Here is a 26,407-nt window from a genome sequence, read left to right as displayed (position 1 = left end):
CGTCGATGTACTGCGATAAATACCACAGTTGATAGTGTGATCAATTTTAGGAGTTTTACCGTAATTTCAACACCAACCAATGACATGGCAGCGTACTCCCTAATTTCTGTATCAACGCTAAACCACCCCTCCTCTACTTTGTGAGTACCATTGCGAATGTAGACAGATGAATGTGCAGTACGTCCATTCATTGTTAATTTTCAAACAGACACATCAAAGTATACCAGACAGCGATCTACACATTTCTAGCACTTCGAGGGTAGTGCGTAATTTACGATCTTTCTGTATGTGGATGGGAGTCACAGGGCATTCTCGCATTCTTAGGAGGTACGTTCCGTCTATGCAACTAATTGAAGACAGTTTGTTTATTGCCATACATTTTTCGCTTCTTCTACTTGGGAAACCACTTCAGTGGTGATTAACATTATACGCTCCAACTGGTTGCTTTCTGGCGTTCTTTCACCCACAGTTGTCACATCTGTTATATCAGTTGCACTTTCCACTTTGTGATCGATATATGTCGATCAACATGTGACAACTGTGGGTGAAAGAACGCCAGAAAGCGGCCAGCCAAAGTATGGAAACTAGCGAATACATGTCCAGGAACGACATGCATGATTTATTATGAGCTTGTATATTTGTTTATGACGTATAGCTTTTTGGATAACAGTCATCATAGAAACACGGGTAATAGGAAATGTTCTATATGGACATCATACAACAGCAACATTAAGTTATCATGGGATTTATGAGAAAACCTGTCATTAACATTATACAAAATTAGCTTTCCACAGCTTAATTTTTCATCCATAAACCAGTACCAAAAAATTTCAGCGGTCTCTCTCTTATTTTGAGCCTTATACACCAACTGATTTCTCACTAATATACAATAAATACAAAATCGTCGTAAAATTTCTTCCACTCCATGATGCCACCTGTCCGCCTGGTACAGCAACTGCATATAGAGTATTTGAATTAAAAATAGCCTCGGTTGCTATTTATTCTTTTACTAACAAAGCCTGGGGCATCTTCAAAGTTTCTTAAAATTTCAAGATGATCTGAAGATGCCCCATGAAGGCGAAACGCGCTGTTTATAAAAGAATAAATTGAAACCGAGACAATTTTTAACTCAATTGTAAAACTGTCATGCAACTAGCATTGAACCAGAGTTCTAAAGCATGGTCATGTGATACCTGACATGCTTAGCTACCTCACCAATACCAGCATTGCCTCTGTTTCAATGAATAATAGGGAAATCAACATTGATCGGTTTCTGAGGATAATCACTCCTTTTCGAAGGCCCATCATAGCGGATGGCATCAGAATGAGATAGCTGGCACCTTAAGCTGCCTCAGCATTCAGTCCGTTCTCTGATCACCATCCCAGACACCCGTCCCACCCCTCCCTCCCCCCATGTAAGGAAATAGTTTTGTCTGTGAATTGTTTTTAAAGTGCCAGAATAAATGGGTAATATTTACGAACGAGGTAACATAATGTCAAAGAAAAACAAAATACGTCAGATTGTTACGAAAATCCAGGTATCAGAATCAAAATGACCTGTGATTTATTTAGACAAAGGGTGTATTCTAACATAATATAGTATTGTGTGAATAAATGCCAATTTTTGAACTAGTCGGGGAAGCAGAGTTTCTTGGTTTCAAAAATACAACTGAGCTTATAAGTTCCGGAACCCATTTCCTCTTGTAGTTAGGAGCCGAATTCTTTGAAAATCCTTTCTCAACCCACTCTTATGCCACTTGCACCAAATTGATGAGATTCATTTGTGCTTTTACTGCCCTTGAGATCTTCATTGTAATTCTGGTCAGAGCCCCCATTAGGTTACAGGTGAACCAAGATTTCTAAACAAGGTGCTGCTCCTCGATCACTCCTCCTCTGTAATGATTTGTGACAGGCAAAGCCTGGGTCTTTGAAGTGTCTAGAAGGACCAAAGGAAGACTGATCTAGCATGCAGGTTAATGCAGAATATATACAAGAAAAGAACAGTTAGGCACTACATAATGGCTTCTAAGGCAGAAGCACTTCACAGTTCAGAACATTTGCTACTGAATAAGAAAGGAGAAATAGATGAACCAGAAAAGAAGGAAAGAAAAACTTACAGGACGATTCTCAGACCGAAAAAAAGTATGTGTAGTACAGAGAACAAGAGTATAAACGAAGATCTATAATAGCAGGCTGATAAGTTCACAGTTATTATACGCAAGACATGGCTGAAATTTTATGGGCACCAGTTCAGAATGAGTGAGTGCAGACTGACATAGAAAATTTAAAACTACACAACCATAAATCAGGTTGAGGAAATAAGAGGGGATAGTGAAGAAGTTGGGATACCCACTAGGGTAGCCGAGAGCGCTAATGCGCCGCTTCCTGGACTTTGGTAGGCGCGCCGGCCCCAGATGGAAAGAGCCCAGTAGATTAACGACGAGGGCCGGTTGGCTGGCCAGCCTGGATGTGTTTTTAGGCAGTTTTCCCCATCCGACTAGGTTTATACTGGGCTGATCCCCACATTCCACCTCAGTTACACGATTTGCAGACATTTGATGTTCAAATGTACGTGAATTCCTAAGGGACCAAACTGCTTAGGTTCTCGGTCCCTAGACTTACACACTACTTAACCTAACTTAAACTAACTTATGCTAAAAACAACACATACAAATGTGTGTGTGAAATCTTATGGGACTTAACTGCTAAGGTCATCAGTCCCTAAGCTTACACACTACTTAACCTAAATGATCCTAAGGACAAACACACACACTTATGCCTGTGGGAGGACTCGAACCTCCAGTGGAGCGGGGCAGACATTTTAAGAAGTTTCCATGGCTTACACTATTACACTAGACGCAGACAGCTGGGGTACTCCAGTAATTCCGTCTCCGGGGGGGGGGGGGGGGGGGGGGTGTTCACGATGGCGGCAGGAAGGGGCATCCGGCCACCCTCTGCAACTGACACTGCCAAATCAATAGTAACACAGCCGACCCCGCGTGACGCGGATCAAAGACCCCAAGAAAGAAATTCAAGAAGTTGGGATCCATCACAGGGTCTTAGCAAAACCAGTTGTAAATCCTAGGTATTTAATTGAATTTACGGCCTTTACATTTGACTGATTTATTGTGTTACCGAAGTTTACCGGATTCCTTTTAGCACTCATATGAATGACCAAACACTTTTGGTTATTTATAGTCAATTGCCAATTTTCGCACCGTACAGATATCTTTTGTAAATAGTGTTGCAACTTGTTTTGATCTTCTGATGACTTTACTAGTCGATAAACAACAGCATGATCTGCAAACAACCTAAGAAGGCTGCTCAGATTATCTCCTAGATCGTTAATACAGGTAAGGAACAGCAAAGGGCTTACAACACTACCTTGGGGAACGCCAGAAATCACTTCTGTTTTACTCAATGTCTTCCCGTCAATTACTGCGAATTGTGAAGACTCTGACAGGAAATCACTAACCCACTCACATAACTAAGACAACATTCCATAAGCACGCAATTTCACTAGAAGCCACTTGTGTCGTACAGTGTCAAAAGCCTTCTGGAAATACAGAATCGATTTGAAATCCCTTATCATTATCACTCAACACTACTTGCGAGTAAAGAGCTAGATGTGTTTCGCAAGAACGATGTTTTCTAAATCCGTGTTGACTGTGTGTCAATAGACCGTTTTCTTCGAAGTAATTCATAATGTTCGAACACAATATATGTTCCAGAATCCTGCTGCACATCGACGATACTGATATGCGCCTGTAATTTTGTGGATTACTACTACTACTACCACCTTTCTTGAATATTGGTGTGACCTGTGCACCTTTCCAGCCTTGGTAACGAATCTTTCGTCGAGCGAACGGTTGTATATGATTGTTAAATATGAAGCTATTGCATCGGCAAACCCTGAAAGGAACCTAATTGGTATACAGTAGGGAACAGAAAACTTGCTTTTATTAAGTGATTGAGGTTGTTTCACTACCCCGAGGATATCTACTTCTACGTTACTCCTGTAGGCAGCTGTTATTGATTCGAAGTCTGGAATATTTTCTTTGCCTTATTTTGTGAAGGCATTTCGGAAGGTTGTATTTAGTAACTCTGCTTTGGCAGCACTGACTTCTATAGCATCTCCATTGCTATTGCGCAGAGAAGGCATTGATTGTGTCTTTCCGTTAGCATGTGTGACAATGTGTCATGACTTCTACAGAAAGCACGAGGAGTTTTATAGTCTATTAATTCAGTTATCTCAACAAGACGTTTCTATAATTTGAGAATGTGGCCTTAAGGCCATCAGACACAGCAGAATAAATTACACAAGGACATCAATTGAATTTTCATAGCTGTTAACTGCTTTATGTACTGTTATAGGAGCGTTAGTCTTAAAATTTACATGTTCCATTTTGGTCATGTTTGTGAATTACCACAAGACGTTGACAATATCATTTATACAGTCATGTTTAAATCACACGAGCAAGTTACTGTAGCAGCACCAGTAAATTTACCAGTTGCTGATTTCTGGTAAACTCTGGATTAAGCCTGGATAAGTGCTATATAGCTGTACGTCACACTCCACAAATTATCTGTAGCGTGATTACTTATTCTAACACTACATTTGTTAATATAGAAGTTTATCTTGGTCATTATTTTATTGTTTTTAATAGATGTGTTTCGAATTTATTTTAAGGGGCAGACTTAAAATACTGTGATACTATAAATGATTCATTCGTTTTCAGCGCTCTATATTTTCCAAAATGTTGTTTGTATAAATGTGACTGTTGGATGAATAGAACTGTAACCTCATCAAGTTTGTACTTTTGACCCTACAAATGTGCTATGAGAGCACCTCTTGCCACACCGCCCACGTCCAAAATGAAGTCAACTTCGTTTCACACCGTATGTGGGAACTTAATGTCACTGGTCATCACACAGCATTAATGCGTTCTCTGATCTGTTCCGGTGTTCTTGGCAGTGGAGATGCGTAAACACCGGCCTTAATATACCGTCAAATGAAAAAGGCACAAGGCACCATTCTAAGAGAACCATGGGTCAACGAAAGAGAGCCACATCATCTTCACCACTACGCCCAGTCCATCGATGTGGAAGTTCGCTGTTTCGGTAGCGACGAACATCGATGCTCAAATTGAGGGGTGCCTCGTGTTGTTGGAGAATGAAATTCTCGGAAGTAGCAGTGAGTTTTGGAGACAATCGCAACTAAAACATATCGAGCAGAGAGGTATCCGTCACAGTCTTCTGCAAAAAAAAAAAAACCCATACAACCTCGTCTACTATAATGCACTGAAAAAGTTAACCCTCGGTGAATATCGTTCAAACTCTGCAATTTATGAGGATTTTCAGTGCCCCCACACTCTTAGATTGTAGCGATCAGTTTGTGGTGGTAAGTTCCCACGGGACCAAACAGCTGAGGTCGTCGGTCCCTAGGCTTACACACAACTTAATCTAACTTAAACTAACTTACCCAAGCCCGAGGGAGGACTCGAACCTCCTACGGAGGGAGCCGCGTGAACCGTCACAAGGTCCCCCAGACCGTGCGGCTACCCCACGCGGCATAGCTATCAGTCTTTCCAGACAAATGAAAGGTTGCTTCGTCTCTGGAAATCAATTCCGATGAGAAATGTTAATCTCCAAGTGCTTCCTGCATTATAATGCAACACTGAGGACTTCAGGATACAGTGTACTTATAAATTCTATATTCTTTCCTGATTACATTGATATATGTACTATAGGGTTTCAAATGAAAAATGACCTACATATACCAAATTTTAAAGTTACGGTAATGTATGCCGCCACGCCCCCTTTATTATTTCGAAAAGAACTGTGAACGTTCTGTTTCCAGCGATTGTACGTATGATACATTGTACATGCTGGTAACAGTGCAGATTTCTAGTGTCTGTAAATGATTATCTTTGCTATTATATACTTTTGTTTCGCTGAAGCACTTTGTTTACATGTTACTGAATATTTGTTGCCCAAGTGATACATATATTTGTGTAAGTACATATCCTTTAGTGTGCAATAAATACGAACTATGCCACGCATCAAGAAATTCAATGCCGGTCGCTGTGGCCGAGGGGTTGTAGGCGCTTCAGTCTGGAACCACGCTGCTGCTATGGTCGCAGGTTCGAATCCTGCCTCGGACATGGATGTGTGTGATGTTCTTAGGTTATTTAGGTTTAAGTAGTTCTAAGTCTAGGGGACTGATAACCTCGGATGTTAAGTCCCATAGTACTTAGAGCCATTTGAACCATTTGAAGAAATTCAATAAAAGGAAAATCCGTGGCAACCAGTTCACAAACAAAGCAAGCCACACTGTTGAAGGTAACCTATGTATCAGTTCGTCAGGGAAGAAACTCACACATGCCGCCCCCCCCCCCCCCCCTCCCCCCCTGGTGATTCAAATTTTTGTGTTAACAATGACGCTGTTTGTAGTGGATGTTGTTGTTGCTGATGTGGGCATCTTATCTTCTTTGATAAAGGAAGTGGGTAGGTGTAAACAATGTGATGGTGTAGGCTGTCTAGAAATAACTGAACAACAAAGTAGCAGCAACGGTTTAGCGTCAAAATTAGTTGTTCTGTGTAGATCCTGCAATAAATCTACCTCGAAAATGACTTCGAACTTTGTGCATAATTCATATGATGTGAATTTGAAGTTAGTGTATGCAATGCGTGCAGGAGGAAAAGGAAAGAAGGCTGCTTAAGCGTTTTGTGGTTTGACGGACCTTCCTCCTCCCCCCAGTAGGTTCAGCAAGTACATAAAAATACTTTTAGGTGCCTTGACGGTTGCGTCTAAAGTATCTATGAAACGTGCAATAGAAGAAACTGTAAATATTAGTGGAATCAGGGATATTCTTGTTGCACTTGATGGAACACGGCAACGCCGAGGACATCGTTCCTTGAATGGTGTTGTAAGTGCTACTTCTCTGGAGAATGGAGAAGTTGTTGATGTTGAGTGCTTATCTAAGTACTGCCACACCCGTCATGGTAACGCTGAAGGACATATTGAACACCAGCGTTCTAAGAATTACGAGGATTACAATGGAGGTGTGAAGTGTGATGCAGCTCTAAAAATTTTACAGAGGTCGTTTATAACGTTAGATATTCGAAGTATCTAGGCGACAGGGACCCTAAGGCTTTCAATAAAATTAATGAGTTCAGTGTTTATGGTGATACCTTGGTAACAAAACTGGAGTGTTGTGGACATGTGCAAAAGAGGATGGGTGCTAGAGTGAGGAAGCTACGAAGAGAAATTAAAGGAAAATTGATATCTGATGGAAAATCTCTGTCTGGCCGAGGCAGATTGATAGAAACTGAAATAGACCTTCTTTAGAGTTATTATGGACTGGCCATTAGACGAAGTACACCTCTAAATGATGTTACAACAATGAGAAAAGCTGTGTGGGCCACCTACTTTCATAAGTTGTCCGCAGATGACCACCATGTTCACAGACTTTGCTCTAAATGGGCAGATTATTGGTGTGGTTACCAAAAAGCAAAAGAAAGTGGTCGGATACACATCATAAGCATTCTTTGCCTGACCCTGTTATGAATGAAATAAAACCAATTTTTCGAGACGTGAGTGACCCTCTTTTCCTCAGTAAATGTCTTCATGGGGGCACTCAGAATCAAATGAAAGTTTCAACCACTGCATGTGGAAAAGACGATCCAAGAATGTTTTTGTAGGACTAAATACATTAAAAGTTGGTACACTAGATGCAGTGATATGTTTCAATGATGAAGTGATAGGAAGGTTGTAAGTCCTGAGAAATTTAGGCATGAAATGTGGCTCTAATATCGAAGATCAATTGCTTGCGTGTGACAGACAACGGGTGCATGAAGCTGAAAGATTCGCTCTTCAAGTTACCAAAGAAGCAAGAAGTGCTAAAAGAAATGCAAAAGGGAAGCTTGAAGATGAAAAAATGCTGCAGGATGAAGACTATGCTTCAGAAATGTTCTGAGCCACAGTTTAATTGGACTTATATCTTCATTTACAATTTCCCACAAGTTGTATTTTTCAGAATTCAGGTACAAATATTTTCTGAAGTTTATGAAGCATTGCTCTAGTTTTTTTCTGTAACTTGCAATAGTCCATACTTATGGAGCAGACCTAAGCTTTATTGCAGAATTAACTAAATTACAGAAAAAAATAATATTTTTATCAGGAATAAATTTTAAAAATTAAATGTAAGATCTGATTTTTTTTACCTTTGTAATATACGTAATAGGTGGAATTAATTAGGTGTAGTACCGCAGCCATCATGTCATGTGTATCTGGTAAGATTTTGGTCTCCTTCAAACGTATAATATTGGATTAAATTGTACCTCAATTTGAGGAAGCATTTTGGAAAAAAATTTCATCAATTTCTTCGTAATTATTTTTAATAACCCAAGCAGGTTCAAAAATATTCAAAATACTTCTAATTTGTTTAGAATGTGTGCTGCATTACCTGATATCAACAAAAAATCTGTAAAACATACATTATAAACAGTGCCTGAAAAGAATGGGTGTTGAATTTTAGATAATATTGAGCCGGAAAGTAACCTGTGTCTTTAAAGAATTCCACTTTTAACTCTCACTTGTACAAAAAACCTTTATTCTTTATTGGTTTCGGTCTCTCTGACCATCATCCCAGGAAGAAAAGGCAGAAACGTCAGTTGGAAAAGCAATTCATGTTTCTCTTTTTTAGTTGTCCCTAACGTTACAATCAGTACACCTAGCCATCTGTTACATATCATGACCTTAAACAACTTCATATTGGTCTTACAATAATATCCGACCACGTGCAATGGAACTATGCATGACTGTTATACATATGATCATATGACGTCGATGATTTTTATAAACATCTAAGTTAGAGATGAATTATTTTTCCATATGATGTATTGCTTTTTCTTCCAGTGATGATGGTCTGGGAGACCTAAACCGGTAGAGAATAATGGTTTGTTTGCACAGCTGATGATTGAATAGGCAGTAGAAAGTCACTGGATATAATCTTCCGGTTTTAAATGATCTAAAGCAGCAGACGTTACAGTTTTCGTAGTAACCACCGTAGACAAATCTGTCACACATTTGTTGTTGTTGTCTTCAGTAGGAAGACGGGTTTGATGCAGCTGTCCAGGCTACTCCATTCTGTGCAAGCCTCTTCATCTCCGAATAACTATATGCAACTTACATCCTTCAGAATCTGCTTACTGTATTCATCTATTGGTCTCACTCTACGATTTTTACCCCCCACACTTCCTTGAATACTAAACTGCTGATCCCTTGATGTCTGAGACTGTGTCTTATCAAAAAGTCCCTTTTTCCAGTCAGGTTGTACCAAAAATTCATTTTCTCCCCAATTCAGTATCTGATCTTCGGCATTCTTCTGTAGCACCACATTTCGGAAGATTCTGTTCAACGCCCATGTTTCACTTCCATACATGGTTTCACTCCATAGAAATACTTTCGGTAAAGACTTCCTGGTACTTAAATCTACATTCGACGTTAGCAAATTTCTCATCTTCACAAACGCTTTTCTTCCCATTGCCAGTCTACATTTCATATCCTCTCTAAGTCGACCATCGTCAGTTACTTTCCTGAGCAAATAGAAAAATCTGTTTACTGCTTTAAGTGTCTCGTTTCCTAATCTAATTTCCCCAGCATCGCCTTACCTAATTCGACTACAATTGTTGATGTTCATCTTATATCCTACTTTCAAGACCTTGTTTATTCCGTTCAACTGCTTTTCTAAGGCGTTTACTGTCTGATAGAATTACAATGTCGTCGTCATACCTCTAAGTTTTTGTTCCTTGTCCCTGAACTTGAATTCCTACTTCAAATTTTTCTTTGGCTTCCTTCACCGCTCGCTCACTGGACAGATTGAATAACGTAGGGGATAGGCTACAACACTGTTTCCCCGGGGACTGAGTGCTCGTGTTGTCCCCACCATTTCATCGTCATCCTCATCATTCGTGTCAGTGCCTAGATTGAACTGTGAAAAAAATTGGACTGTGTAATAATTGGGACTATGTACGGGCGTTGATGACCGCGCAGTTGAGCGCCCACAAACCAAACATCATCATCAACTCTGTTTCATTCCCTTCTCAACCACTACCTTCCTTTCGTGTCCCTTGACTCCTACAAGTGCCACCTGGTTTCTGCACTAGTTGCAAATGGCCTTGCACTGCCTGTATTTTACCCTTGCTACGCTCAGAATTTTGAAGAGAGTATTCCAACCAACACTGTCAAAAGATTTCTCAAAGTCTTCTAAGAAAAGTCGTAGGGTCAGTATTTCCTCGCGAGCTACTACATTACTCCAGAATCCAAACTGGTCTTCCCCAAGGTCAGCTTGTACCAGTTTTTCCATTCTTCTGTAAAGATTTCCTGTCAGTCTTTTGCAACCATGACCTATTAAACTGATAGTTCGATAATAATCACACCTATCGGCACCTGCTTTCTTGGGATCTGGAACTATTTTTCTTCTTTAAGTCTGGGAGCACTTGGCCTGTCTCATATGTGCTGCTCACCAGGTGGAAGAATTTTGACAAAGCTGCCTTTCCCTAGGCTAACAGTTGTTGTAATGGAACTTGTTTCGACTTACGTCTTTCAGTGCTCTATCAAATTCTTCTCTCATTATCATACCATATGATCTTCATCTGCGTCCTCTTCCATTTCTATATCGGCCCTTTATCTACCCCTTCTAACTTTCAGCTTTCCCTTTATTCCTGAAGATTGGTTTTCCATCTGAACTCTTGATATTCATACAGGCCGTTCTCTTTTCCCCCAAAGGTCCCTTTAACTTTTCTGTAGGCGGTATTTGTCTTTCCCTTAATGATATGTGCTTCTAAGTCCTTGCATTTGTCCTCTAGACATTCCTGCTTAGCCATTTGGCAATTCCAGTCCATCTCGTTTTTTTAGACGGTTGTATACCCTTTCGACCGTTTCATTTACTGCATTTTTATATTTTCTCCTCTGGTTCTTTCAGTTTATCCAGGTCCCATTTCTTTTATTTCCTACCTATTTGCAATTTCTTCAGTTTTAATCTGGAGTTCATAACCGATAAATTGTGATCGGAGTCCAAATCTACCTCTGGAAATGTCTTACAATTTAAAACCCTGATCCGAAATCTCTGACTTACTATTATACAAGCAACCTGAAGCCTTCCGGTGTCTCCAGGTATCTACCACGTATACAGCCGTCTTTCGTGATTCTTAAATCAAGTATAAGCTATGATTAAATTATGCGCTGTCCAAAATTCTATCCGGCGGATTCCTCTTTCATTCCTTTCACCCAGTCCATATTTAGCTACATTTTTCCTCCTCTTCTTTTTCCTCCTCTTCTTTTTCCTCCTCTTCTTTTTCCTCCTCTTCTTTTTCCGACTATAGAGTTCCAGTCCCCTATGACTATTAAATTTTCGTCTCCCGTAACCATCTGAATGGTATCTTTTCTCATCACACATTTCTTCAACCTCTTCATCATCTGTGGAGCTACTTGGCATATAAACATGAGCTACAGTGTTGGTTGTGGGCTTCGTATCTCTCTTATCTACAACAATGCATTCACTATGCTGTTCATAGTAGCTTACCTGCGTTCCTACTTTCTTACTCGTTACTAAACCTACTCCTGCATTACCCCTGTTCGATTTTATATTTATAATGCTGTATTCACCTTTCCGGAAGTCCTCGTCGTCCTGTCACCGAACTTCACTAATTATCACTATGTCCAAATTCAGCCTATTCATTTACCTTTTAAAATTTTCTAACTTCCCCTCCCGATTGAGGGATCTCACATTCCACGCTACGACCCGTAGAACGTCAGTTTTGTTTCTGCTGATAACGACGTCGTTCTGAGTAGTCTCCGCCGGGAGATCCGAATAGGGTACTAGTTTACTTCTGGAATATTTTACCCAAGAGGTTTCCATCATCATTTAACCAAACAGTAGAGCTGTACGCCATCGGGAAAAATAATGGCTGCAATGTCCTTTGCTTTCCACACAGTACGCAGTGGCTTGTTCGGACCGTTAAATTTCTTGGACTGCATACGAAACCCTCTCCATGGTTGCCTCTGGAACATTTTATCGATTGGTACTTTTCAGTCTACAGAGAAAACCAGGGTCTCGAAATTGTCGGTACCAACGCACAATGCTCTTTTGAAGGCGGTTAGTTCCATAATTCCATTTGAATGCACTCTGCACTGTTGTGACATATAAACACCTCACATATTCCAGTACTTCGGAAAACACCGAACTTTGTAAACGAATGGCTCATTTATAGTATCTCTGTATGACTGTGATGTTCGTGTATGGTTTAAAAAAAAAAATGGTTCAAATGGCTCTGAGCACTATGGGACTTAACTTCTAAGGTCATCAGTCCCCTAGAACTTAGAACTACTTAAACCTAACTAACCTAAGGACATCACACACATCCATGCCCGAGGCAGGATTCGAACCTGCGACCGTAGCGGTCGCGCTGTTCCAGACTGTAGCGCCTAGAACCGCTCGGCCACTCCGGCCGGCGTGTATGGTTTCATTTGCAGTTTGTACAGGTAACGTTTTTGGCAAATAACAAGGACTGAACTTCCGATATTCATGTTCCAGAAAGATGTCAATAGTTTGTACTATTACAACTACATTCAGAAGATTATTAGATCGTTAGTAAATTTGTTCTACATCATAGCGCCTCCTGCTTAAGTTTGTTCTCTTTTTACAGAGTCCTGAACCCCCGAAAGCTTGGGAACACATCCGTGATGCCACAGCTCCTGGGCCTTCGTGTTCTCAGTTCTCATTAGATGGACTGAAGGGATCCGAAGACTGTCTGTACCTTAACGTATTCACGCCAGAGGTTTGTTGTGCTCACTACACACTTTTTTATAGGGGCAGAATGTGATAGGTCAACAGTACGTCTGCATATTGTGATTCTACTGCATTACCAGTATTCAGGTTTTACAATGCTTTGCACCTATTGCAACAACTGCTTCTCGTGTTTGGAGTTGAAGATATAACTCGTAACGTGTCTAAATTACTTAACCTAATCAATAAAATAGAACTCTGGGAAATTCGATTCATCAGCAACATCCAGTCTGTACGTTTTTTGGCACTAACTCAAAGCACATGGATCAATATGGCTCCCCAAAGCCTTCAGCGTTTGGAGGATTCCATACCACCATTTGTCGTCAACGTAATCTAGACGTCATAATGGCCAGAGGGGAAGCTACGACTACTAGATAGGTGTCTAGGTAGGGGTCTCTGATAGTGAGAATCCTTCACAAACATTTTTGAACAGCATCTCATCATGCACACCTCCATCGACATATTTTTGTTAAGCGTTTTCATCATACCTATTTTGAGTACAAACCACTATAGGCATTGGTCAACATCTGTTTTACAGAAAAAAATGTGTCCATGCATGAAACATAAAAGCTTCATATATGTACTAAAGCATTAGGAAGTTTCTAATACTGCTGAAACACCGCCTTTCTGAAGATTTTTTAATTTTAGTTACATTAATGAGTTTACCGACATTCACCGATACATTTTACGTCGTTTTTGACATCAGAATATGAAAACTCCTATATCAATAAAGGTATTTTTTATTTAGAGTGAACTGATAGCCTTGAGATATCGAAAGTAGACTGGCATGCGGTGATGCAGAGTTACAAATTAAAGCAAAATATTGTACTAAGGTGACAAAAAGTGATAGGATAGCGATATGCCCATATACAGACTTCGGTAGTATCGCGTACACAAGGTATAAAAGGCAGTGCTTTCGCAGACCTATCATTTGTTCTAAGGTAATTCTTGTGAAAAGGTTTCTTACGTGATGGTGGCCGCAAGATGTGATTTAACAGACTCTGAACGCGGAATAGTAGTTGGAGCGAGAAGCTTGGCTCTTTCCATTCCGAAAATCGTTAGTGAATTCAAGATTACAAGATCCACAAAGTTAACTGTGTGTCGAGAATACCAAATTTCAGGCATTACCTCTCACCGCGATCAATGCAATGGCCGAAGACCTTAACGACCGAGAGCAGCGGCATTTACTTAGGATTGTCAGTGCTAACAGACAAGCAACACTGCGAAATAACCGCAGAAATCGCTGCGGAACGTACGACGAACGTATCCGTTTGGACAGTGCGGCGAAATTTGGCGTTAATGGGCGATGAGTGTACCTGCGCTAACACTGCGACATCGCCTGTAGCAGCTCTCCTGGGCTCGTGAAAATATCGATTGGATCGTAGACGACTGAAAAACCGTGTCCTGGTTTCAGTTGGTGACAGCTGACGGTAGCATTCGAGTGTGGCGCAGAATCAGCGAAGCCATGTATAACAAGTTTTCAATAGGCAATGTGCAAGCTGTTAGTGGCTCCAAAGTGGTGTGGATCCCGTGGTACAACTGAACCGGTTGTTGACAGGAAGTGGTTACATTCGGGTACATGGAGACAATTTGCGGGCATTCATGGACTTCATTTTCCCAAACAACGACGGAATTTTTATGGATGACAGTGCACCATGTCACTGGACCACAATTGTTCGCGACTAGTTTGAAGAGCATTCTGCACAATTCGAGAGAATGACTTGTCCACCCAGAGCGCTCGACATGAAACCTGTCTAACATGTCTTTGACATTGGCCTCTCAATATGTATATTCCTTATTGTCGTTTCTTGTTACCAATATTAGTTTATTTCCAAGAATAAGCAGCTTTCACTCGGTTAATACTTGGCAGAAATCAAACCTCCATTTGGATCGGCCTTCCTTAACTCTTGTGCAGAAAGGTGTGCAGTATACTGCTGCATCCATTTTCAATAAGCTGCCACTCGAATTCAAAAATCTTAGCAGTAATCCACGCGCTTTCAAATCGAAACTGAAGAGTTTCCTCATGGGTCACTCCTTCTATTCTGTCGAGGAGTTCCTTGAAAAATTAAGCTGATTCTTATTGTATTGCTGATAGAGTTTACTTAAACTTATGGACTGACTTTTTTTCAGGTTCATGAACATTTGTTCTTATCTGTTATTACTTTTATGTTGTAAGTTCTTGTACTGACACGATCCATGACCTTGGAGATTTGCTCCTCAATTTGGTCCTATGGAACTTGACGTGTAAATAATATAAATAAAATCTATGTGGCGTAATCGAGGGGTCAGTTCGATCACAAAATCCTGCACCGGCTACACTTAGGAAACTGTGGACGGCTTTAGTGGCAGAGTGGCTGAGTACAGGGGACTTCCGACGACTTGTTGAGTCCATGCCACGTCGAGCTGCTGCACTACACTGGGCAAAAGGAGGTCCGACACGATATTAGAAGGTATCCCCCAACTTCTGTCAGTCAGCTTCTGTGCAGTGAGTATCGTCTACCAGTACCCATTAGATTAGAAGACAACACAAAATGTGATGCAACATCTCGAAGAGCTTACTAATCGATCATTGAATATGTAGGCTATCGGGCTCAACAAATTTAAAACCCTCTCTCCATACGCTTAGTCTACCGTTAGAAAAGTCGATGGGACGCGTGTAATTACAAGTATTATAAAATTTGAATATACAGCGGAGGAAAGCCTTAGAACTTGCAACATAGTAACCAGAAATACAATACGTTCGCCATCTAAAATAGGTAATGTTTAGATCGTAGCAGCGTAACAACGGAGTGTTACTATTTAAAGAGTTGACATGGAGGTTTGAACTGTATAGTAATCGAAAAACGGTGTAACGAGTATGGTACAGGGTGTTTCAAAAATGACCGGTATATTTGAAACGGCAATAAAAACTAAACGAGCAGCGATAGAAATACACCGTTTGTTGCAATACGCTTGGGACAACAGTACATTTTCAGGCAGACAAACTTTCGAAATTACAGTAGTTACAATTTTCAACAACAGATGGCGCTGCGGTCTGGGAAACTCTATAGTACGATATTTGCCACATATCCACCATGCGTAGCAATAATATGGTGTAGTCTCTGAATGAAATTACCCGAAACCTTTGACAACGTGTCTGGCGGAATGGCTTCACATGCAGATGAGATGTACTGCTTCAGCTGTTCAATTGTTTCTGGATTCTGGCGGTACACCTGGTCTTTCAAGTGTCCCCACAGAAAGAAGTCACAGGGGATCATGTCTGGCGAATAGGGAGGCCAATCCACGCCGCCTCCTGTATGTTTCGGATAGCCCAAAGCAATCACACGATCATCATTCAGGAAATTAAAGACGTCGGCCGTGCGATGTGGCCGGGCACCATCTTGCATAAACCACGAGGTGTTCGCAGTGTCGTCTAAGGCAGTTTGTACCGCCACAAATTCACGAAGAATGTCCAGATAGCGTGATGCAGTAATCGTTTCGGATCTGAAAAATGGGCCAATGATTCCTTTGGAAGAAATGGCGGCCCAGGCCAGTACTTTTTGAGGATGCAGGGACGATGGGACTGCAACATGGGGCTTTTCGGTTCCCCATATGCTCCAGTTCTGTTTATTGACGAAGCCGTCCAGGTAAAAATAAGCTTCGTCAGTAAACCAAATGCTGCCCACATGCATATCGCCGTCATCAATCCTGTGCACTATATCGTTAGCGAATGTCTCTCGTGCAGCAATGGTAGCGGCGCTGAGGGGTTGCCGCGTTTGAATTTTGTATGGATAGAGGTGTAAACTCTGGCGCATGAGACGATACGTGGACGTTGGCGTAATTTGGACAACAGCTGCAACACGGCAAACGGAAACCCGAGGCCGCTGTTGGATCACCTGCTGCACTAGCTGCGCGTTGCCCTCTGTGGTTGCCGTACGCGGTCGCCCTACCTTTCCAGCACATTCATCCGTCACGTTCCCAGTCCGTTGAAATTTTTCAAACAGATCCTTTATTGTATCGCTTTTCGGTCCTTTGGTTACATTAAACCTCCGTTGAAAACTTCGTCTTGTTGCAACAACACTGTGTTCTAGGCGGTGGAATTCCAACACCAGAAAAATCCTCTGTTCTAAAGAATAAACCATGTTGTCTACAGCACACTTGCACGTTGTGAACAGCACACGCTTACAGCAGAAAGACGACGTACAGAATGGCGCACCCACAGACTGCGTTGTCTTCTATATCTTTCACATCACTTGCAGCGCCATCTGTTGTTGAAAATTGTAACTACTGTAATTTCGAAAGTTTGTCCGCCTGCAAATGTACTGTTGTCCCAAGCATATTGCAACAAACGGTGTATTTCTATCGCTGCTCGTTTAGTTTTTATTGCCGTTTCAAATATACCGGTCATTTTTGAAACACCCTGTAAATACAAACATAATACTTGCTGATTCAGTTAGTGTAACTAAGATCGCGCTAATACACACTGCAGATCGTATACGCTAAATAACTTGTAACATGCTCTAATAGCAATGCCTGGCTCAGCGTGGTCACCAAATTAGTGCCTTTTCTAAATCTTAGGTAACATTCGATACACTGTACTAAGCTATTACGTTGAATACAGCTTGAGAGCAACGCGGATCTTTTTTACAGCTCTATAACCGAACCAAAATGTACACAATAAGTACATCAACCGGGGAGACGTATAGAAAACAATTTAATTTCAATTAATGTCATAGATACAATTACAATGAATTTTAGATTTAGAGGTCAGCACTTAAATGCAGCAAAATGTAGCTGTACTTTTTCAGAAGTTTTATTAGAACACAGTTTCAACACTTGCAAAAGTGTAATTCAAAACTAATAGTAACTGTTAAAATGGGAGATCATCAACCTCTACGAACGAAAAAGTGGGTTTCGTACCACCATCACGTTTTCTGCTGCATCAGCCCGGCTTTTGCGTCTCCATTTCCTGCGACACATTGCTTCCTTCTTAATGCCAGTGTACATTCTGCCGTCCATCACATCATACAGGATTTGAAATCTCTTCCTTCGTCGCCTCCTCTTTCCTTCCACATACTCTTCTAAGAACGTGTTTATAAGTCCTTTCTTCTCTTAATGTACATTCCAATCCAGTTTCGATTCCTTCTTTTTGTTACATCGAGTAATTGTGCTTGCTTTTCAACTCTTCTGAGAATTTTTTTATTTGCCACTCTGTCTATACAACTCATTATTTCCATCCTGCGCCATGTCCATATTTCAAAAGCCTGCCTCTTTGCTCTGCCTTTCTTCCTCAGTGTCCACCTTTCAGCACCACGCAGGAGGAGAGTCCATACAGAACGTTTTATTGGTGTTTTCCTCAAATCTTTCTCCATATTGCTGCAAAAATTGTTCTTTTCTTATAAAAAGACTCTTTCGCCATAGTAATTCCGGTTTCGATTTCTGTGATGATTTTCCAGTCACTTTCTGTTCTGCTTCGGAAGTATTGAAGCTTTGCACATATTCTAATACTTATCCGTTCAGCATTATCTTTACCTTTTTATTTCCTCCTGTTGCCGTTACTTTTGTTTTCTTTACACTGATTTTTATCCCATAAATTTTTGCTTTAGCTTCAATGGTATACACTGTATCCTGTAATACGTTTTCGGCAGTTTGTAGGAGTATCATGTCGTCTGCAAACGTCAAACACTATATTCTTCTTCCTCCCTTTTGTCATCTAGTGAGCAGTGGTCGGTCATATTTTCTAGGTACAGACTGAAAAGTGGAGAAGACAGACAGCAGCCTTACTCCTTTTCCTAGTCCTATTTAGTTGGTACTTTCTCCTCTCACTTTCACCGACATTTTTACATATAAATATGATGTTCGTCAGTCGTCTTAATTTCCAGTCCATCCTCTGATTCCTCATTATGTATTGAAGCTTATTTAAACCCACTTTACCGAAGGCCTTTTGCAGGTCTATAAAACACATTTATAAGTCTTCCCCTTTCAATGATGGTCTTTCCCTAAATTTTCGAAAGTCTTATTGCACCTCTTGTGCCTGTATTCAGACTACAACCTAATTGCTCTACAGCTAGATGCTCTCCATCATTTATAGAATAAAATCCGATTCAGCAATCAGTAATTTTTTATTTTATTGCCGGCCGCTGTGGCCGAGCGGTTCTAGTCGCTTCAGTCTAGAACCGCGCTGCTGCTACCGTCGCAGGTTCGAATCCTGCCTCGGGACGGGATTTGTGTGATGTCCTTAGGTTAGTTAGGTTTAAGTATAGGGGACTGATGACCTCAAATGTAAAGTCCCATAGTGCTTCGAGCAATTGGAATTTTTTTAGTTTATTCCACGACCGGCTTCAAAGAATAAAGATTCGTCTTAAGGTGCCACCAAATAATTATGGCAACATAAATTTGTGGTGGTCGGGTCAGTCAGTCATGGGGGTCAAACCCACGTCAAACAAACGCTTGGGAGCGCAGGACCGGAAACAGCAGGACCAGCAATCACAGCGCCCGCCTCGACAGCACTGTGCCTGTATTCTGTCAAAAAGCAAATTGTTCTCCAGCCAGTTTCTCCTCCACTATTCTTTTGTTAATGATCCTCAATGTAAACTTTACTGCATGTGAAATGAGGCTAATTATCCTCAGATGACTTCATTTAAGAATCTGAAATTTATTTCAAATATCGATGAAAGTTTCGCGGGAATACAAGAGCAATGACTTACTTTTTTTTACTCAACTGCAACTACTGATCAGATGCGTTCCGACACAGATGAACTGGCACCAGCTGGGCTGTCAATGGTATGCAGACGTGCCGAAGACAGCTGAGAAGCGCACCTAAGACGTGATAGCCATCTTTTCTGAAGCCCCAAAGTGGTGAGTGCCGACACCGTCGAGGATCAGGATAGCGACATTTGCCCCTTCATAGACCCACACCATAGGACCGCTACCACGCCACTGTCCTCTTGCGGTCAGTTCTTTCACTGGCGATCATCGTCGCCTCAGGACCGCCCAGTTTAATGCGCAAAAACGCTATTTTTATGGTCGTTTTTATATTTCGTTCTTGCCTTTGCCAGTGTCCTTTACAAAAAGACTGCAGTTTGATGCTTCGTACATAACTAAAGGTGAAATATTATTGTGAGAAGAATCAGTGTACAAATGAGAACAATTATTTGAAAAAAGGGGGAAAATATGTGATGCAAAGGGGCTAAATTACAAAACAGCTAGAAAAACATAACCCCGGATCCTAGGAGGAGCATTAAAATGTCACTTTATCTGAGAATAAATACAAACTCATAAGTCAGTGCTTTGCAAACTAAAAAAAAAGAATAAACAGTAAAAGCAATGATGGCCGGCATGGGTCGTACTGCCCGTGCCGTTGTGGTTTCAGATCACTGACCCTATAAAGGCGGTTTTGCAACTACAATATATCACAGTATATGAAACTGCATTTGGAAATGAAATCTTGGAGAACACGTCAAGTGCAGACGGTGGCCTGCATTTCGGTACAGTGTGGGACCCGGCATCGCGGCGGACGCGGCGGACGCGGGACGTAAATACCGCCTTGTTTTGCGGCGGGCTGAGAGCGACTGGGGTCACAGATGGCGTGCCGTTTATGTAACAACAAGGTCATCGACAAGCTGGCAGTCAGTTACTACTTGATTACGATCGGCTTGAGTTGCGAGATTATTTTGTTAATTCACATCGTCGTGAGGCTAAGCATTTTTATGTGTGGAAGTATGCACTTACTACCTGTGTAGGTTACAGGTTACAAAAGCAATCCAGTTAAAAGTAAGAGACCGTCATCTCCTATACCGAGTGCCTAACTTACTTCGCGTGTCTGTTACGAATTGTTTAGTCCAATTCGGTTAATAACTCTGCTTTCTCTGTAGCCTCTTGAAAATGCAAGTAACTTTTACTTTTGAAAGCGGTTTTTACCAAAGTGTAGCACAAGTGGAAAGTTATTTACGTAACTTGTCCTGCTGGGTAGCCACTAAATAATGTAAATCAGCCGTTCCAATATTGTCCATGTTGAGCACCTGAGGCAGTGGTTTTGAGGTAATCGTTATAAATGTATAACATTGACAGTGTACGATCGTGGTATCACGTAAAAACCAGAGGAGCCCCCAGCACCAGCCACTGGGAGAGCAAAAAAATCGGAGGATGACTTTAACATGAGCCGAAATCAGTCATAAAAAATAAATGTTATAGTGATCTTGAGTGTTGTCTTAACAAAATTACAGCATACAGCCACTAATATTGAGAACATAATCCACAGAACCGCATTTTGGGAGTAAATCTCCCGTCATCTTGCTAACTAAGTTAAGCCTACATAAAATACACATCAACAGTACTCAAGGCACAAAAACAAAATAATAGTTTTTGGTCTTGATGTCCTCGTTTTACTTTGCTAAGCCCCACTGTGTAGAATTTCCCTTAATTTTCCAAAACTGACTCTGGGCAGGCCACCTCTTTAAAATGTAATATTTAAATTTTTGTACACAAAGTCAAATGGATAACGCGAAAATTACAGCCCTAGGCATAGCTCTTTAAAGCGGGAATTTGCACCAAATTTCACTCTGACTGACGCTACCTGACTGGCACGGTATGTTGATAATGGTTCTCACCTGACTGCTAATGTCTTCCTGGCACAGATTAAAATATTCCAGTTAAAATAAGTGAAGGGGTCCAACAGAAATAATGACTGAATTCAATACTAAGGTTAGGCACACGAACATTTACGGGATTAACATGTAAAATGAATTAGTCAAGGACCTATAACAATTATATCTTTTCAAAATAGTATGGAGATAAAATGGAAAGTAGTCTCAGTCCCTAATCAGTTAAATTACTTCTTGCACTTTTTAGAATTTACTCCCTCCCGAAGTTCAACAATGACTGACAACTATTTAATCATGCGAACTGTCGATCAGAGCAGTGTCTGAAAGCTGGTGGCTAAAACTCAGAAGTTCACACATTCATTACCAGTGCAAAAGGAGATGAAACAGCCGATCGTCCTGGATTCCATAACTGTGAAATCTAATCGAACCATTCCGCCGCTGCTGCTATTTATGCTCACAGTGAGTGTGATTGTGCTGCTTCCAGTTGTGCACTGTAGTCCATTCACGAAGACGTAGTTGTCGGCGCCTTTCCAGCACTCCAAAATGTGGCAGCCTCTACCGCAATGCTATGCCAAGTCGATCAGGATACCACTGCATCCTAATCAGAATTCGATGCGGAAACACTTGCGTCCCACCCCTGATTTGCATCCCTCGCGGCGCTGACTTTTGCCGTGGCTATTCCCCGTCGCCAAAAGGTGCGAGTCGCAAATCGCAAATTTACGAACCTCTGTGATCTAATCACGATGATCCCCTTGAACAGAGAATCCCGTCAACAATAGCTCGTCTTATACAGCATTCAATGACATTCAATGAAAATCTCCCCAACTACCAACCAGCATTCATTTGAGCACGGCGTTCTGCTGTCACATGTCTTGACGCAAGCACGTCCTTCTGCGAAGCCTGGCAACTGGGTTTGACAAATGTAGAGAGGACCGCTATGAGGCTAGAGTTTGTTTTTCTGTGGCCTCGCTTTCTACAAGTGACAAATGTTTATCTTCAAAAGAAGTCAGAAAACATTCAGAGGGGCCCCCGACTGCGGCACACAATGCCGAACTGCCCCGGACTGGACATTAGCAGCAAGCTATCGTGTGGGAGGACAATGCTTGCCGCCCCTGTGGGTTCTGGGCCGACTTCACTTCCAAGAATCTTACGGCACCCAGGCCACGGTCTCATTCCACCGATCACCGATCTGCCTGGCCGAAGCATTTCTTGTTGTTCTGTCTCAAATCTAATGCGCTGCACATGCACGTGCCCCAGAAACATGCATAACCGATTAAAAACCGTCACAGACTTAATAAAGAGAGACATGCAAATAATACAGGGCACTCTACTTCCAGTCGCTATGGTTTATAATACCATTAACATTTTCATAATGATTTTCCCTGTTGTCAGACAGAATGATAAATATATCCTGATATTTGATAAAACTGGCATGCAAAATGCTTGCCGCATTTCAACTACAAAACATTAAAAAATTTAGAAACTTACTTTTAAAGTAAAATGAGGTCTTGATGACCAAACAGTTTGGAGGGTCAGTGGAGACAATTAGGTAAGTGAATTTTTATGGAACTCGAGAAAAAGTGTGTATAATGTTTGAACTGTGATTACATCAATAAATAAGAACATACAATATTTTTTACTTCACAAATTAACATCTTCGGTACATCGAAAGTGGAAACGGAGCTATTGGCATCCGGAGTGTTCCCAGAATGAAGCAATTTCCGAAAAAGCAGTCAAAAAATTTGTAACGGTAAAGAAACAGGTAATTCAAGACGAAGTAATTCCAAAATAACCCGTACTAAACGACTTTATAGTTCTAATAATACAGACACAATATTCATATGACGTATATCTGACTGTGGAGCAGCTGATTGAAGAACCTCGCAGCGACAGGATGGAAAAACTTAAGTCAGGATCTGTATGCACACATTAAAATGTTTTTCATCACCCCGGTTCCCAGAACTCCGACGGCCGGTGAGTTCCAGTCATTCCACCATTGAGGAGGTACACGCCTCGTGTTGTCTGTAGTTCAACCATGCCTAACCGGTCAATACCACGGTTCGATAGCGTCCGCATTTTTACTTTGTGCCAGGTAGGGCTCTCAACCAGAGAAGTGTCCAGGCGTCTCGGAGTGAACCGAAGCGATGTTGTTCGGACATGGGCGAGGTACAGAGACAGGAACTGTCGATAACATGCCTCGCTCAGGCCGCCCTAGGGCTACTACTGCAGTGGATGGCCGCTACCTACGGATTATGGCTCGGAGGCACGCTGACAGCAATGCCACCATGTTAAATAATGCTCTTCGTGCAGCCACAGGACATCGTGTTACGACTCAAACTGTACGCAATAGGCTGCATGATGCGCAACTTCACTCGCTACGTCCATGGCGACGTCCCTCTTCACAACCACGACACCGTGCAGCGCAGTACAGATGGGCTCAACGACATGCCGAATGGATCGCTCATGATTGGCATCACGTTCTCTTCACCGATGAGCGTCGCATATGCCTCCAACCAGACAATTGTCGGAGACGCGTTTGGAGGCAACTCCATCAGGCTGTCCAGCTAGCTCAGCAAGGTGGGGGTTCCCTGCTGTTTTGGGGTGGCATTATGTGGGGCCTACATACGCCACTGGCGATCATGGAAAGCGTCGTAACGGCTGTACGATACGTGAATGCCATCCTCAGACGAACAGTCCAACCATATCGGCAGCACAATGGCGAGGCATTCGTCTTCATGGACGACAATTCTTCCCCATCGTGGACATCTTGTGAATGACTTCCTTCAAAAAAACATCGCTCGACTAGAGTGGCCAGCATGTTCACCAGACATGAACCCTATCGGACATTCCTGGGATAAATTGAAAAGGGCAGTTTATGTACGACGTGATGCAACCACCACTCTCAGGGACCTACGCCGTTGAGGAGTGGGACAATCTGGAGCAACAGTGCTTTGATGAACTTGCGGGTAGTATGCCACGACGAACACAGGCATGCATCAATGCAAGAGGACGTGCTACTGTGTATTAGAGGTACCGGTGTGTACAGCAATCTGAACCAACACCTCTGAAGGTGTCGCTGCATGGTGGTACAAGATGCAATGTGTGGTTTTCATGAGCAGTAAAAAGGGCGGAAATGATGTATGTGTTTATCTCTATTCCAATTTTCTGTACAGGTTCTGGGACTCTCGGAATCGAAGTGATAAAACTTTTTTTGTTGTGTGTATTTTAGACTGGAATTTGGAAGAAGATCGAGAACGAAGAATGGAATTGTTAGTTGGATCTACTGGAAAAGTGCCCACAGCTCTTCAGGTATGTACTTTAGAGCCCAGACTTTCTTGCTTCGCATGGTCATTCCTGTCAGATCCCTAAATATTGACCATTACTCCTGAGACAACATGCATGGAGATCTTCAACGACGTCACCCAGGCAAGAGTGATGAAGTGGACAAGTAATGACGTCACTTCTTTTGCGCCCTTTTCTGCGCTGTATTTTCCCAGAAGGAGCCTCTGTAGAGATACATGTGTTCAGTCGGAATGGAGCTTTACCAATAACTCAGTTTCGAAAAAGTGACGTACCTGATTTTTTCCCATGTCCCTTAGTTTTATATGTTTTTACATTTTGTTATTGGGTGCCTTTAAAGTGCAGTTTATGCAGTATTAACTTAGACAGCCAGATGGTGGAAGCTTGACTCCCAGAACGCTTTACTGTGGATTATGTTCCCAATATTAGTGGTTGAATGATAAAATACTTGTAACGATAAATCAGTTGGCTAAATCGGTAGCTTATGTGGTTTCCTATCAATGGTTGTCTAAAATCACTTAAACTCTGTGCCCCACAATAAAAAAACGTCGTGTGACTAGGGCCTCCCGTCGGGTAGACCGTTCGGCGGGTGCAAGTATTCCGATTTGATGCCACTTCGGCGACATGCGCGTCGATGGGGATGAAATGATGATGATTAGGACAACACAACACCCAGTCCCTAAGCGGAGAAAATCAGGAATTGAACCCGGGGCCTTAGGATTGACATTCTGTCGCACTGACCACTCAGCTACTGGGGGCGGACTGTGCCCCATCAATTAAATTCCATAAATTCATATGCAACGATGGGTCTCATAGATTACAACAATAATGCTGGAAACTGACCATTCCAGGAGTTTGGTCCCTGGGTTCATTTGAGCTAAATGTATCATGTTCCATGTATTAATACATAAGAAGAAACATTAATTCAGAGTACGTAGCTTATTGGAAAACGCACTTCACAGAAATATCACAGTTTACAAGATCGACAATAACAAAGTGTTTAGCATGTTGTTTCATAGTTGCCAATTTGATTTTGGCAGACAATTACAATAAATGCATGAATTGCAAGTCACACGACCTTGCCCAATGACACTTCACGCTGAACTGCTGCTGGTATCTCTCAAAAATGTGTATGTAGACATGCATCTCCCCTCCAGATCATATGATGTGAGGTCACGAAGTATGTACCAAGTAGAAGTAAGTTGCCTGGTGGAAATAAGTATTTTCAATTTGTAATACATACAACAGAAAAAGAGATTCTCACTTACTAATTAAATCAAAGCGTACAGACAGCAACAATAGTACAGTCATCTATTCCATACACAAATCGTTCTGCCATCTTAGAAAAATAAAGTAAATTTAATGTTTACGAAGTCTGTAAAACGTCATGTAAATGTCTCACCGAAAAGAATTTGTTGTTCTGATTCCAAAACTGCTCTTAGATTTCAAGATGACAGTCGAATTTCCAAAGTTGTGGATAACAAAATATCAAGATTAAGACGTGTAAATATTGTGTCGCTACTAACTCACCTGGTGTATTTGAAACCAGCTGTAGGTGTAAAACATCATCTATTGTTCCCTAACATTAGTTTCGGCCTTCATGTTTGGACACATTGTTTAAAAGGATTTTGATATTGCACAGTGGATCCCTTTGTCCATTCGTGATAGAGTTTT

The 26,407-nt window shown here is 41.5% G+C and overlaps 1 protein-coding gene across 1 annotated transcript in view; it reads left to right on the top strand.

The window, feature by feature from the left end:
• The window catches only part of LOC126474438 (fatty acyl-CoA hydrolase precursor, medium chain-like), a 162,241-nt gene that overhangs the window by 28,314 nt on the left and 107,520 nt on the right, over positions 1-26,407 (top strand). The window contains exon 2 of the mRNA XM_050101909.1: positions 12,712-12,843. Coding sequence (XP_049957866.1) covers positions 12,712-12,843 — 132 coding nt within the window. The remainder of the gene's footprint in view (positions 1-12,711; positions 12,844-26,407) is intronic.

The sequence above is a fragment of the Schistocerca serialis genome, chromosome 4, assembly GCF_023864345.2.
Source record: "Schistocerca serialis cubense isolate TAMUIC-IGC-003099 chromosome 4, iqSchSeri2.2, whole genome shotgun sequence".
Taxonomy (NCBI): domain Eukaryota; kingdom Metazoa; phylum Arthropoda; class Insecta; order Orthoptera; family Acrididae; genus Schistocerca; species Schistocerca serialis.
This window is presented reverse-complemented; position numbering and strand designations above follow the sequence as displayed.